This window comes from Nanorana parkeri, unplaced genomic scaffold, assembly GCF_000935625.1.
Source record: "Nanorana parkeri isolate BGI_ZX_2015 unplaced genomic scaffold, ASM93562v1 scaffold1106, whole genome shotgun sequence".
NCBI lineage: Eukaryota > Metazoa > Chordata > Amphibia > Anura > Dicroglossidae > Nanorana > Nanorana parkeri.
The window spans coordinates 471,029-486,742 of NW_017307374.1; the positions used below are offsets into that span (position 1 = coordinate 471,029).

The window sequence follows — 15,714 nt, forward strand, 5'->3', positions numbered from 1 at the left end:
TATAAAAGTTGTAATTTTGTGCACAGTTTTTAAAAGTTGAAAACATAAAATTTTCTTTTCTTTCATGGGAGTTGAATTCCGAGGAGTTTAACCTTGATTGTGTATGATGTTTTGCATATATTTTGTTCTTTTGCATTAGTTTATGCATTACTTACATAGAGCATGGCAAAACCAAGTGCATGGGGATGCATGCATGATCGGGAAAGCAAACTGTGCTTATGTTGATAATATTTATGAATGCGTGCATTTAATGAGCATATGAACATATCAACAGCCTAATCCTTTTGTTGTGCCTATAGAAGCCCAGTGTAAACCTTACTATTCGGATTACTCACACCCCCGTCTCCTAATACATAACATGTGTACGAGTCACTATTTGGATCTGTTCATTACGGGGGTAATTGGACTCAATGTTATAACTATGGCGATGGAGCATTACCAGCAACCAAAGGTAAGATGATTTTTGGACTTGTGTAATAGGATTTTCGTTATGGAATGCATCCTTGCAATGGGCTTGGTTTACTAGAGATATAGCTAGTCCTAGATAAGCAAAGCTAGACTGAGGAACCTTGGAGGAGGAAATGGGGACTAGGAAAGAGTTAAATAGCGTTGAGGTCAGGGTTTAACTCTAGTGTAGAAGGCCATCAGCTAATGTATAGAAGATCATCAAGGATGGCTTATCGGTTGGACTAATGGTGGCATTTCCAGGAGATACTATGGAGCTGATAGCTTGAGTCATTTAATTCTCATGGCAATTATCCCACTGGATCCGTGGATGGTCAACAGTGATCAATATCCAGAGCAGCAAAATTATGGAATAGTCCACCAATAACTGATTCAACTCAGCAGGTCTTCATTTCTGAGTACATGTAGGTTGTTTGTAGGACACAATGCCTTCTTGTGTCTGTTTGCTGGTGAGATCGCTGGGCCTGAATTCTGTTATCCTGCTATATCAACTATGTTTTACTCTCCTGGTTGGATCTCCATTTACACAATGAAGAATGCAGTAGGTATATTAAGATTCATCTTTCTGGAGATGCTGCAGCCAGTGTTAGACACAGCCCGGAACTCCAGGTAGAGTGATCTTGCTATTGGAATCCATGAGGGATACAGTTTACGAATCACCAACCACCCAACTGAAATATCTGTTTTGGCAAATTGCATCCTCATAAAATGATTATTCCCTGCATACACGGTAAAGCAACAGCTGCATTTACCTGTCCCTCTCCACAGCTGCACATACCGTACTTATTATACCTCTTTGAACCCCCGAGCAAAGAGCAGTACCTGCTACTTCTGGGTATGAGTTAATCATGTGTCGTACTCCCCTTTCCTCCCATGTTACAGCTCTGGTGATTGTGAATGATCTCTCAGGCACCCAGCTCTTTCACACTGGGGCAGGTAGAGAGTCCTCAACCCTATGAAAGTCCCAACAGTCGGAGACTTCAGCTAATCAATGCAATTACCAAGTCCAGCCTGCCCATTGATTGGCTAACTGAAGCAGAAGGTGCAGTTTCAAAGGGAGTATATTGCTAATAGGAGGTCTAAAATCTTCATGAACCACTGCAATATATATCCAGTCTGTGAGTTGGCCCAGATAACATGGACCATCAATTTGCTACGTGAACAGTCTCTATACCTTTAGTAAAAAAAAAAAACATGTCATCACATCTAGAAGAACCAATAAAATTCTTCTTTTTTGTATTTGGGTTTAGAAATACTTAATATGTTAAGGGGGGGGGTTGCTTTGGAAAATGTGATACTATTTTTAACTTTTGGGAGCAGAATCCAAACCCCCCCCAAAAAAAGATAAGGATCACCCAAATTGAGAAATCCATGAGTAAATGAGCCAAAAAATGGTGCCAAATGATCGAGTCCAAAGTCCTATAATATTACCACACGTAACAGTAAAGAACAAAGGCAGTTAGCGTGTTTTGAGGGTCAAGTGGACCCTCTTCAACAAGGTTTAAGGTGATATTAAAGTCAAAAGGTTCGAAAGTGATTTCGATTTCTGATTGAATCAATTACAATGGATGATGCTCCTTGATGTTTAAAAGTTTTAGTTTCCTGCAGAATCAGCTAGTCCCCTGAGCAATGGCCCTGATATCCTGTTTTAGTGTGGCTCCTTTCCATTGCAGGGTCCTATGGAACCACCTTTGTGTGTGCTAGTAAGTGGTGTGTGTCTCCACAAAGACTCAGCAAGGCAATCTGCTCCCCTTTTCTCCTTCTTCCTCCCTCCTTTCTTTTCCCTTCTTTAAGTTAGTAGATGAACAGCTGTTGGAGACTGCTCTGTCCCTTGAGATCTTGTACTGGACAGGAAGTTCAGGGAAGCCGAGCTGAGAGAGTTGGAGCTGTTTGGAAATGATGACTGTAAGTGCTTAGGCAAAAATGTAAATAAATACACTTACTTTGCTGGGAAATGCACTTGTGTGTTTGTTGGATCGGAATTCATTACTGAAAACAAGTGTTTGATAGTTGGATACTACTTTAAACAATGTTGTAAAATATCAAAGGCCCTGACAAAAGGGGAACGTTGGCTCCCAAAACGCGTTGACTGCCTTTTGATTTCCTTTTACGTGTGGTAATAATAAAGGATTGTTTGGCATTCATTCTTGGCTCATTTAGGTTTTTATTGCTGTCTGTGTCCCAACTGGGGAGATCTGCTTGTGTGAGACCAGCAAAAGACGAAGACGATGCATGATGATAACTTACTCATGTTTTTTATTTCTTAGGTGCTAGATGAAGCTCTGAAGATCTGTAACTATATTTTTACCTTAATATTTGTCTTGGAGTCTGGGTGCAAAATGATTGCGTTTGGTTTTCGCCGTTTTTTCAAAGACAGGTATGCAGAAATATACAAAACAATCATTTGGTAGAAATATTCTCCTGAAGTGACACTAAACTCAGGAGTTAAATCTTGCAAATACATTCAAGTTCCTTAACTATTAACAACAATGTATCTTATTTGTATATCACTCGGCTGTAGATCCTCAAATCATCTCTGAATTGGTGCTGACACTGTCCTTCCTTCTGGAGAGTGGCTACTTTTGTTCCCCATGGTCCCGGTGTGTGTTGTAAAGTAGTCACCGCTCCAAGCTCACTGCCGTGATGGACTACAATCTCAATACAAATGAGTAAACTAAACATGAGATTGTAGTCCATCACAGGAGGGAGCGTGGATCGGTGGCTACTTTACAACATACACAGTCCAACACAGGAGTGAGCTGGGTGCTACTTTAACAAAGTACAGTAATCATTATTATTCTTTCAGTGATTAATCACAAGTTGGTGTTGGACTACCTGCCCACATGAGCTCCTTCCATATACTGATCATGTGGTATTTGCTCTTGCACTGTCACCTGAGTAAAATGGACCTTATCATGTTACCTTCTGTGGTCTCTCCTGGTAATCTTCAGCCTCTGATACTGGACAGAAAGCTTATTAGAAACTTCCTATGTGATTTAGACATTGGGGTTGACTTGCTAAAGGCAAATAGGCTTTTCATGTTGCAAGAGAATTTTCCCTTAGTCTAATGAATGTGGTGAAAATTCACTTTGCAAAGAATACCCAATTAACAGCCACACCAGAGCGAGACATAAAGCCTCCAGCTTGGGTATTATTACCCCAAAGAAGGGAACCTTTGCAACCTGTTGGCTTTCCCTTGGCGATTGGAAAGAAAAATCTTATTTTGATTCTTGAAGTGAAGTGACAATTCTATTCTTTATCCTATATTCATGTTTCTCTAAGGACCATCCACAAAAGTCCTAGTCCATAAAAACTCATGGCTATATGAAATATATTGAGTAACCCAGTGCTCCTAACCACATGAAAAATGTTGAGCCATAAAACCCCACACCCCTTTTCTAGAGATAAGCATCTAAAGAAGCCTTTTTACTTTAGAAGAACCTTGAAAACATTTTCAGGTCTTCGGGAACCCCTGCTAAAACCAATTCAGTGGGGTCAGTTGGAAAAATTTCCCTTACATGGGGTGGTGGCTAGTGCCAATGCCCCTTTGACAGTTGTGGCCAGAATGCCACCCTTACAGACAGCTTAGAAGTTTATTGGTGTCATGTACAAGGCTCTATTAAGTGGTGTTGGTCCTGGAACTATGCAGGCACCATCAAATGGGAGGGCAGTCAGTCAAAGCTCAAGGAACCCTTAGATTCTTCCGGAGGAACCCTAGGGTTCTACAGAACCCTGGTTGGGAATGGTTGCTAATGTAAAACTTTTTTTCTTAGCTCTAGATAGATTAGGGAAATGGTGAACACCTCTTGAAGTTTTTTTTACCTGTCTCCCTGCTGGAGAAAGTCAACCTTTCTATGTCCAGGATCAGGAGCTGGTCAGACAAAGCCGAGGTCAAGCCAAACGGAAAACGTGGTACCAGAACAGAAGATAGGAGCGTAGTCAAGGTGATCCAAGGAGTCAAACCAGCCGGGCAACAAAGTACAGAGCAGAAGGTAGAGGCAGAGTCCAGTAATCAGACCAAGGTCAGGAGGTAAGCAGCAATCAGGGGCAGTCAGGAACAATCCAGGTCAAGCACAAGAAACGGCAATCCAACAGAGTAAGAGAGCACAGTGAACTAGCTGAAGATCATCCAGCAACTGAGGGTTAATAGAGGGAAAATATTCCAAATGGGGACATTCACTCTCTCTATTAGTCCTGTTGACCATTCTCACCAGCACAGTAAGTGATGGGAAATCCAAAATTTGACATTTGTCACCAGAACGATAATGTCTGTTGCAGTGACCACTATCTAAGATGTTTTTTGTCCTTATTTTGGAGAGGTTTTTTTTTACTTCCCGTTCCTGTGTCTATGGAACTAGAGATGATGGTTACTCACTCCCACTCTATCCCAAACTGAAAAAAAGTGTTTTGGCTTCAGATATACTTTAATTACAGAATAAAAAAACAAATCAGAAAGGAGAATTGTTCATAGAATTGTATTAACACTTCATTAGCAGATTTTTCTTTTATATTTCAAATTTGTAACGTGCAGATGGAATCAGTTAGACCTGGCAATCGTCCTTCTATCCATTATGGGGATTACATTGGAAGAGATTGAAGTAAATGCATCACTACCCATAAACCCCACCATTATTCGGATCATGCGAGTTCTCAGGATTGCTAGAGGTACGTTGCTTGGTAATAATCAGATGTAATGGTGTAACTATTGCCCCATGCCACTGCTATTGGCATTAGGTATGTAATAATATTATAAATGGTGGCAACATTCAGTAAATTATTCTGAATACAGTTAGCAGAAGAACTTGGGTTTGGTGCTAAAGATTCTGCAGTGTTCCATTTGATGCAGGATAGTGAAGATCTGTCACCAGTGTCTTTGGAACCAAGGTTTATTAGGTTAATTTTTAGGTTAAGGTAAAGAACAAGGCTATACTTTAAGGCTAAATGTTTAGGCCTGAGTTTCAGGGTTAGATTAAGTATTCAAGTCAGGTTCAGTATTATAGGAAGTAAGGGTAAATCCCCCCCAACAAGGGAAGACAGCATGAAAAACCTGACAGGGGATCTACCCTATCCAAAACTAAAATAAAAAGTTCTGAATGACTCTTACATGAAACTCTCCTCACATCAGAAATAAGTTAAGGGGGAAAATTAATTCTATGCAATTTTGGATTCTTGTGGCAGGAACCTATGTATTTATGCAGCAGAGTTCCCAAATCTCCTGTTTAGATGTGGCTGCTGTCGCCCATTTAACTTAATGACCGGGAGACAGCTGCCAAATCAGTAAGCGGCAGTCTGCATTTAATCATAGGTGATGCAATGGCATGCGGTTCGGAATAGATCTGTCCCTGAACACACAATAGATGCGTCCAGCAACAGTCATCAATTCTAAATGACTGTAATAAAATAAAATGCGGACTGCTGTTTACAGATGGGGCCGCTATGACCCAGCCATTAACTTGAACGGCTTACAGCAGCTGCATCTAAACAGGAGATTTGGGATTCCCAAATCGCATAATGTGAATGAGGATTAAAAAGGATTTTTCTCACCAAGCTACCATATATGGGTCAGTTGATGACATAAAATGATCAATCATTCAGTCATATCTCAAGTCTATCATAGCATTATGTTAAATAACTGGAAAATGTATTCTTGTTTTCTGTACTTTTATCTTCTTATAATTCCCAACCAGGGATGTTTGTGTACAGGATTACTTTATCACATCAGTGTGGCTTTTTACACATGTACACTATATGGGCAGAAGTCTGTGGACACCTGACCATCACACCTGTATGAGGTTGTTGGACATTTCATCCCAAAGCCATGGGCATCAAATTAGGCCCTGTGCTGTGCCCTGAGCACAAAGCCAGCTCCTTAAAGACATGGTTTGGTGAGTCTGGTGCTGTGAAGGAACTCAAGTGGTCTTCACAGAGCCCTGACTTCAACACTACTGAGCACCTTTGGGATCAATTGGAACACAGATTGCTTGCCAGGTGTTCCTCAGTTCTTGACATTTTAAAAGTTCTTTTTGTTAAATGGGCAAAGATTCCCACAGACATAATTCAAAATGTTGTGGAAAGCCTTCCCTGAAAAGAGGAGGATGTTATGGTCACAAAGGAAGGCCAGCTCCATATTAATGCCCATGGTTTTGGAATGGGATGTCCAGCTTCATATAGGAGTGATGGTCAGTTATCCACAAACTTTGTTCATAGTCAGGGCCAGATTTACCATTAGGCACGTGCCTACAGCTGCCCTCCATAGAGGGGCGTCGTGCAGGTACCTACTCTGCCTAATTCCCAGTGTTGTATCAAGATACAACACCGGCAATAGCAAGGAGGGTGCATTCTGCACAAAATGCACCCCCCTGCTCCAAGACCATCGGCACCTACAGGAAAGGCCGGCTTCTGCAAACGCAGGGGAAGGATCCTAGTGCTGCGTAAGGCTGCCCTGGTCCTTCTCTGCATATGTGAAAGCCGGCGGGTCCCACAGCAGGTAAGGGCGCCGGCTCAGGCTAAACAAATTTCCATTCGTGCCTACAGGCGCCCAAAATGGATATCCGGCCCTGTCCATACTGTATTTTGGATGTTGGATACTTATTGGATGCTGGACCTTTATCTTTCAGTTCTAAAGCTGCTGAAGATGGCCGTTGGAATGAGGGCTTTGCTGGATACCGTTCTGCAGGCTCTTCCCCAGGTAAATATTATGGAAAAGCATCAGCCTCTGCATAACAAAGCATCAAATTTAGTTTAAATAAAAAATAGAGAACACAAAAGGCCTATCATTGTTTATGTAACATGAAAAGAAGCTTGTCTGATACCACCTGCAAAGTGGCCAAGGGCATGACTGTTCACTCAACATTGGATGGAAATTTTGCTAAGAACTAATAGTACTTTGTCTTGGACCAGCACCAGAGGTGTCCCATGCATTTTACAGGAGGATGTTTAGCAGTTATGTGGTCTTACACCAATACTTTATACCATGGTGCAAAGAACACTCCTTTACTGACACCAACATCAGTAATTCTGCCATTGGTTTTTCACAGTTTAGTGAAAGCTGGCTTGTGATTTGCTGATATGCAATGGCAGCATTGTTCTTCACCCCATAATAATATAAAATAAGCCAAAAGACTTCCCTTACTGAGAGAGTGGTGTAGTTGTGCTGACAGGAGAGGAGAGCAGATTATCTCATTAGTTAGTAATGATGTTTTCTCACATTTTTATTCTGTTTTTGGTTATATTTAAAGTGTGTCCAAACCTAAACATTTTGTATAATGCCGTTTTCCGGTCCTTGTGGTAGCTGTTAGTTTTCTCTTTTCAGGCTAGGACCATTATCAGCAAGTTCAGAAAATACCTGCTAATTTTTCCCAGAAATGCAATGACCTCATCATTTCTGTAAATTGAACTGAAGCTTATTTCCTTTCAAAACTATCTTCTGTCTTGCACACATTCAATTGATATGAGGACATGTTTGAAGTATAAATCTGGTTGACACCCATAGCATCCTCCATAGATACAGTGGAGGAGTGACAAAGACAATGACAGGAAGTGTGTTACTGGCACCATCTCCAGGTGGAAATATAGGAAAAACGCCTGAAAAAAACGATGTAGCCACCACATCTAAGGACTATAAAGCTGCAATCTATTACATTTTTGTTTTTTTATTTTAGATACACTTTAGGTCATCCCTAGGATACCTTTTTTCTAATCTGAACATACAGGTCTTTTCTCATTTTTCACTGTAAGATTTCCCACTCTTAAATAAGCTGCCTGCCTCTGGACGCTTTCCAAACCTCCTATGTCCTTTATACAGTGTGGTGCCCAAACTGGACACAACATTCTAGATGGTATTATTGCAGAAGCAATGTAGTAGTTTTATCATCATGTGTTTTTTCCACCATTTTATGCATCTCTAGGTTGTGTTTGCTTTTGCAGCTGCCACTTGGCATTAAGTTGTGCTTCTAAACCTATTGTTAACCAGATGTTATAAAAACAGATTCTAATAAAGTGTGTCCTCCTGTCTTCAGGTTGGGAACCTTGGCCTTCTCTTCATGCTGCTCTTCTTCATTTTTGCAGCATTGGGAGTGGAACTGTTCGGTGATTTGGGTAGGTATTGAAGAGAGTGTAGGAGGTTAAAAAGCAACCACACGTCATGCGAAGCGAATGTTTCTATCTTAGATTTCTCTCTCTTCACAGAGTGCAATGATTCCCAACCATGTGAAGGTCTTGGGAGGCACGCCACCTTTAGAAATTTTGGAATGGCCTTTTTAACTCTCTTCCGAGTATCTACAGGGGATAACTGGAATGGAATTATGAAGGTAACAAATCATTTAATGTGTGTGTGGAAATTTAAGACACATACTTATTGGATTGTAACTCTTTGCCACTGACTTGGAACATGTATGTAGAGGAGGAGCTCTAACTTTTTGTGACTTTCCAGCTCTGCAAACTTGTTTGTCTCTGTGTCTCAGAAAGTACTTAAGCCAGAAAGCGTAACATCAAGCCAACTGGTATTTTTGGAAGGGAGTCAGCTATGGCAGATGTCATTTATTTCATGACTTTTAGTCTCCTTTTAGTCTCCTAGAGCTTAAGAAGACTGTGAGTGAGCCCTCTAATAACTATCCATAGCTGAAGATACCAATTTTGGGTGGAGGTGGTCTTTAATTTCAAAAAAGGGAATCTGTGTTCTCTTGAAAGCTCCCCCAACCCCACCCAATGATATTCAGTTTCGCTGGGCTTCTCCACTTCTCCATTTGGGCTTTGGAGTCATCAATCTAAACCTTATACAAGCTTCATCCCAGAATATGTTGGCTTTAACAAGGTTAGTGAATTTTCTCCCCCTCCTCATGTGGCAGTGTCCAGGTCTGGTGATTGGCCACTCAGCCCTGAGCACTGAGGAAGGGGAGAGGGTCATATGCTCCCCATCCATGGAAGCGATTGATATAATCCAAGGCTTCTGATAATGGAACAGCGATAATGGAAAGGATAAGTTGGTCTATGATCTTTTAAGAGAACCTGTATTTCAAAACAACCTATATTGATTGGCTTGTGTGTAATTGGTCTGGTGTTCCTATTACCAGCTGTTAAAAGTTAGCAATGAATATTAACTCTCTGTATAACTTTTTTGTCTTAATAAAGGACACCCTGCGTGACTGTAATGAGGAATCGACCTGCTACAACACAGTCATCTCCCCCCTCTACTTTGTTTCTTTTGTGCTAACTGCACAGTTTGTCTTGGTCAACGTGGTCATTGCCGTCCTGATGAAACATTTAGAGGAGAGCAACAAAGAAGCCAAGGAGGAGGCAGAACTGGAGGCGGAGATGGAGCTGGAGTTTCAGATTCAGAACATGCAGGGTCCAGACAATGACTCTTTCCTGTGGGCTGGACGGGACCTCAGCTACACTCAGGACAATCCCTATGGGTATATCAACTCTGTGAAGGATAAGGGGGATTCCCAACTGTCATTAGTTCATCCCTTGGTAAGACAACGCAGATGCAGAAAAAGTATAGTAGATGGGCTCCTAATGTGAAGAGGAATATATGTTACTGATTATGTGAGTTATGCCTTCCAAACTAATACCTAGGAAATAAAAATATATGTAATAAATGTATCTAAATCCTCTACCAAATGAAATCCCTATCTCTCCCCCCAAAAAAACAATGTATAACACGCTATAATAACCTACAAAAGCTAAGCGTTCTAAGTTGCAGAGCCAAAATATCTACTAGATAAAAAAAGTTATGGGACTCAAAGGGGAATAGGGAGGAAAAAGCTTGGGGAATCAAGAGGTATAGGGAGGAAAAAAGGATTTATGGAGGCAAAGGTTCGGGAACTCAAGGAAAGTATATGGAGGAAAAGGCTATGGGGTGGAGTTATAGGGAGGAAAAAACCTCTGGAATTTAATGTGGACCTTCACCATATGGCATCATTCTACACGTATACAAGATTTATTTATTTTTCTTGGAAACCAAGTACCTCTATCTGCAGGTACTTGCTCCCACTTTCTCATTTCTCCCCTAGACAAGAATTACATAACCCTCAGTCCACTCCCCATCCCTATCTGTAGCCTTTTGGAATAAACATACATCCCAGGAGGCTTCAGGACAGTCTCCCCCCAGTAGTCATACCTTGCGCATGCACAGTAGGGGGCCAAATGTAACTGGCAGGAAGTGACAGATGACTCCTGGATCCAAGATGAGGGTGCATAAGTTTAGAAGCCCTGCAAAGAAAACATCAATAGACTTAAAGGGCTGGTATGTATGTGTTTACAGTACTTGTAGCCTTTGTATTTTAATCAGCCGGGTGAAGTTCCCCTTTAAGTGGTTAAACTATTCTTTTTTTACAATTAATAAATATATATCTGTTTCTTTTTGCTCTAACACACTACTCTGCTCTTTTCTTTACCAGGAAAGACATATGTTTGATACAATATCATTACTAATCCAGGGCTCCATTGAAGGGGAGATGAAACTTATGGATAACCTCTCCGGTTCAGTGTGTCATCATTATGCCCTCCACCCATATGAAAGAGGCTCAGCCGAGAAGCGAGTAAGTCCATTTTGTATATACTGTATATACAAAAGTGCAATCTATTCCATTCAAACCTATCTCCAGCTATTTTTTAACATTGGATAGAGAAATGGAAGAGTTAAAATTTCTGTCAGGTTTCTATTGCTATGACCTCCATGAAGAGATTTTCACTCACTTCTTGTCCGTGTGACACCCGTGAAAGAAATAGTGCAGTTTCACTGACAAAGGATGGCACAGGCAGCGGTTAAAATTTTGTCAGGAGTTCTAAGCCACTAAAATGTGTTTTTGTCTGTGTTCCCAAAAAAGGGGATATCAATAGACCCTAATGCTTCACTACTTTGCAAAGTGAAATAAACTGTTTTGTCTGAAGTTAGGATTTAACTTTTTCTGGTTCACAATAATTTTGTTTAGATTCCACTGGCTGAGATGGAGGGCTTGTCTATGACTTCAGATATTCTGTCTGAAAAATCCTGGTCGTTAGCCTTAACGGATGACTCGTTGCCGGATGATATTGTCTTCGGCGTCCTTGAAACCAAGGTACTTTTATTCCTTCGTACATATTCAAAATTCGTTCATTGAAGGACACAGGAATTCTTGAACATGATCATTATACTGCCATCTGCAGGAGGATTGGACACTGGCAAACCCCTATCGCGAACAGCATTATTCAGTTTAGTAGCAAAGCAATACCAAGAAGAATAGCCATAAACATAGAGGGGTAGGACCTGTGTACCTCCACGGACTCCAAATAAAGGATTTTACTGTGAGTTCTATAATCCTATTTTCTCTCTCACCCATTGAGGAACACAGGAATCTTTGGACTTTAAGGACATCCAAAAGCAGTCCATCTGCTAGATTACCAACACAGGCTAACAGGCCCTGCAACAAAAACAAAGGCCTGCATACAGCTCAAAAAGCCACCTGTAGCACATTATGTCCAAAAATGGCATCAGAAGAGGCTGAAATATCCACCCAGTAGAACTTAGAGAGTGTGTGAACAGAAGAACAGGTAGCAGCCTTACAAACTAGGGAAGCAGGTCTGATTCCGAAATGTCCAAGAAGCACTCACAGCCCGTGTAGAGTGAGCTTTAAAAGGAAAAGGGGAAACCCCACCCTTGAGACCCTAAGCTTGAACAATGGTCTCATGAATCCACCTAGAAATAGTGGAACAAGAAGCCTTGGTGCCCTCCTGGGGCTATCCTGGATAACATACAGGGACTTGTTTTTCCCAAAGAGATCATAGTTGAGAGACCCTCACACCATATCAAGACAATGCAGAGATCTCCTTGAACAAAAGTAAGGTATGACAATGTCCTGGTTAAGTGGAAAGGCAGGGACCAATTTAGGAAGTTGCAGGTTAAGTCTTGGCTCAACGGAGCCCTCCTAGGACACTAACGGAAAATGTAAGCATGCTGGTGGTTGAGGCTATACACAGGGCTGTCCTAGGTTTTCTTGGTTCACAGTGTCCATTCCTCCTGTAGGTATTATTAAACCCAAATGTTGAAAAATGAGTCGCAGCCTACTGCTATTAACTAAAGGAGACCATTTCAACTCTTATTAATGCAGTGCACATACCTCTGAAGCTGGAGGATCAGCCTGTTGCTTTTACCAGTACTGTTTCCAATCATGCTTTAAAAACTGCTAAGGCTTCAAAGACTTTGTTCTGCACCCACCCATCCAACTATTTCTCTTGGAATTGGAAGCACCCTGTTATGTTATTTGTGCCTCCCAAGTACTTTCTAGCCCATTCATTTTGTGAGGATTTTGATTCAGAAGTGGTCCATTCCCACTGTTGATATGTCTGTGCCTCACCGTAACAAGCAGCTTACCATACTGTCTTTAAGATCCCAGCCAACAAGTGGTTGGAAGCCCTTTCCAGAGCTCTGTTTTCACTGGCGTGTCCTGCTCTACACCTGATTCTGGCTGTGCCTTTACTTTGTCAAATCATGTCTGACTGGTCAAAATCCATTAAAAGAGATCTAGATGCTGCTATGGTTGAAATTGTGGAGCAGATGGCTGTAGCATTTCATTTTAGTTGTCATGGGTGGCTGAAAGCCTCCCATCTCATATCTTGCATGTGTCTCATGTCTGTTCATATGCGTAGGGTACATTGACTGAAGTGCTGGACCGCAGAACCTTTGGGCAAGAAGCATTTGATCCTCATGAAGCAGGTAATGCTCTGGTGATTCCTTGGGATCAGTACACCGTTTTGTTCCCTGAAACTTCTTCCTGTCTGCTCTGCAGGATTGAGATGGAGGGAATTACAGTGATTCTATTTCTCCAGACTGACCCGGGCAGATGTGGTATGCCAACCTGGTAGGACTTCTAGCAGATGCTCCATGGGCACTGTTAGAGTCTCAGGATCTTTTGTCCCATAGGGCTGATGTGCCATCCTGCTTTTCGGCTGCTGACTTTAATGGCATGGCTGTTGAAGTCCTGGTTCTAGGAACAGGTGCATCTCAGAGTATGTGTTTCCTATGATGCTCAAGGCTAGCAAGGTCTATAATTGGATATAAAAAGCTTACTTCTCTTGGTGTGAGTCTAGGGGTGTTTACCTAAGGAGCTTCTTAGTGGGACTAAGCCTTTCTTACTGCAGCTGGAACTGAACCAGCATTTTGCTTTAATCACCATTAAGGGTCTGCCTTTGGGTCTTTGCCTTCTGTTTCAAAGATTGTTAGCCTCTCACTCCCCCATCTGTCCTCCTGTGACTCCATGGGATCTGAATCTGGTTCTCTCTGCACTTCAGAAACCATGATTTGAACTGTAAAGAGCTATTCCTCTCTAGGTGGTTTTCCTTGTAGCTAACACCTCAGTGTCCAAACTGGCGGCCATATCATGAACCCTTTTTGGTCTTGCATAGAAACAAAGTGCTGTTGATGTCCAGGACTTCCTTCTTGCCTAAGGTAGTTTGTGCCTTTCACCTTAACCAGGATATTGTTCTTCTGTCTACTTATGGTTCAGAGAAAACCATCATTCCAATCATCAAACCATCATTCAGGCTTTTGGTCCCAAGAATAGTGTCCCCCTCTTTCCTGTCAATGCTTACTCTGCCAAGGCTATGAGTGTTTCAGAATCAGGCCTCTGTCCTCCTCGGTCTTCTGTTTACACGTTCTTTAAGTTATACCAGGTGGACATTTCTTCCTCATCTGATGCCAACTTCAGACGCAAGGTCCTACAGGTGGCTATTTGAGCTGCAGGCAGTCCCTAATTTTTGTTGTTTATGTTAGGTCTGTTAGCATTTCTTTGCTGTGTTGCCCACTCCTCAGGTGGACTGCTTTTTGACATCCTGAACATTTAAAACTTCCTATGGTCCTCAGTAGACGAGAATGGATACAGGATTTTTGTTATCACCATAAGATATTTTTAATGGTGCTCTTGGTACTGCTTTGCTACGGGGTTACCGTATATACTCGAGTATAAGCCGAGATTTTCAGCCCATTTTTTTGGCTGAAAAGTGCCCCCACCAGTGACCACTCCTCCTGTAGACAGCAGTATAACCTAGAGGTTTAGGACTTGTAGCTCAAATAGACTCTAGAAAAGGATATTATGGTGAGTACAAAAATCCTATTTTTTCATAGAGTGAGGGGGATTAGAACCCCTGTCGGGTTATTACTGCTGTCCTGTGCTCCATTAGAGAGATTTGCCCCCACTTACTGTCCCGGTGATAGTGGTTTAACCAGACAGGAAGTGAATGAAAATCTCCGACAGCAACACAGAAAATAGGTTTTGGCTGTAAGCCTTGTTACATTTCTTGCTAAATTGTAAACATTTGCATTTCAGATGGATTTTTCACCAGAGCAAAAATCATCAAGCACAAAGGACAGCAACTTGTTAAGTGTAAAAAAGCCACTGGTGTGCCGAACTCACTCCCTGCCAAATGACAGCTACATGTTACAAACAGGAGAATCCTGCGTAGAATGCAGGGCAAAGAGGAAACCAGAATGCCAAAAATCAGGTACGAGATTAAGAGTTACACCCCATACCAACTGATTGATGGTATGACCATGCAGATGAGAGCTGGATCATGATTGCTATATGTTACTGTGCCTAGACAAAACAGTAAAGGTTCCATTGTTTGCACCGTAGAAACTCCAAGTGGACATCAGAGTGTGGGGTGGGGGATTAGCAATATTCCAAGTCAATGATAAAGTTGAAGCTTATTTTCAGTGTGCGTCCCAAGGATTGGGGGTGCCCCTGTGCACAGAAAAGGACTTTAGGATTTATAAAGATACTAGACACCTGCATGTAAAGGAAGCCTATGCAGAGACAAATATGGAGGCTGCCTTTGCAGATATCGTTTGAAGAAGTGTCACCAGCACACCAAAATCCTTAGAGGATCACCATGTGTTCATTTATTAAGAACCATGTCAAATGAAGACAAGCACTTTCGGGGCCTTGTACTGTCAATGTAAAGCCTGATGAAGGGGCCCTGTGCGGCCCCGAAAGTGCTTGTCTTCATATGACATGGTTCTTAATAAATGAACACATGGTGATCCTCTAAGGATTTTGGTGTGCTGGTGACCTTTCTTCAAATGATTCCTGTAGCATGCGGCGCCATCCGCAGTCACTACGAGCACCCTCCCCTGCCATTGGGATATCCAGTAAGGAATGCAACAAGATATTCCTACATTCTGCCTTTGCAGATAGCCTTATAAAGATGCAAGCTGCCTGGTTGTCATGTTTAATCATTTTGGGGAAAAGTCCTAAATCTATTGAAGCAGTATGG

The 15,714-nt window shown here is 41.8% G+C and overlaps 1 protein-coding gene across 3 annotated transcripts in view; it reads left to right on the plus strand.

Moving 5' to 3' along the window:
• The window catches only part of CACNA1G (calcium voltage-gated channel subunit alpha1 G), a 166,546-nt gene that overhangs the window by 147,219 nt on the left and 3,613 nt on the right, over positions 1-15,714 (plus strand). For all 3 annotated transcript variants that reach the window (XM_018567867.1, XM_018567869.1, XM_018567868.1), the window contains 10 exons: positions 300-451; positions 2,733-2,842; positions 4,997-5,130; positions 7,083-7,153; positions 8,484-8,562; positions 8,653-8,774; positions 9,595-9,936; positions 10,866-11,006; positions 11,400-11,525; positions 14,769-14,943. In XM_018567867.1, the coding sequence (XP_018423369.1) occupies positions 300-451; positions 2,733-2,842; positions 4,997-5,130; positions 7,083-7,153; positions 8,484-8,562; positions 8,653-8,774; positions 9,595-9,936; positions 10,866-11,006; positions 11,400-11,525; positions 14,769-14,943 (1,452 nt within the window). The remainder of the gene's footprint in view (positions 1-299; positions 452-2,732; positions 2,843-4,996; positions 5,131-7,082; positions 7,154-8,483; positions 8,563-8,652; positions 8,775-9,594; positions 9,937-10,865; positions 11,007-11,399; positions 11,526-14,768; positions 14,944-15,714) is intronic.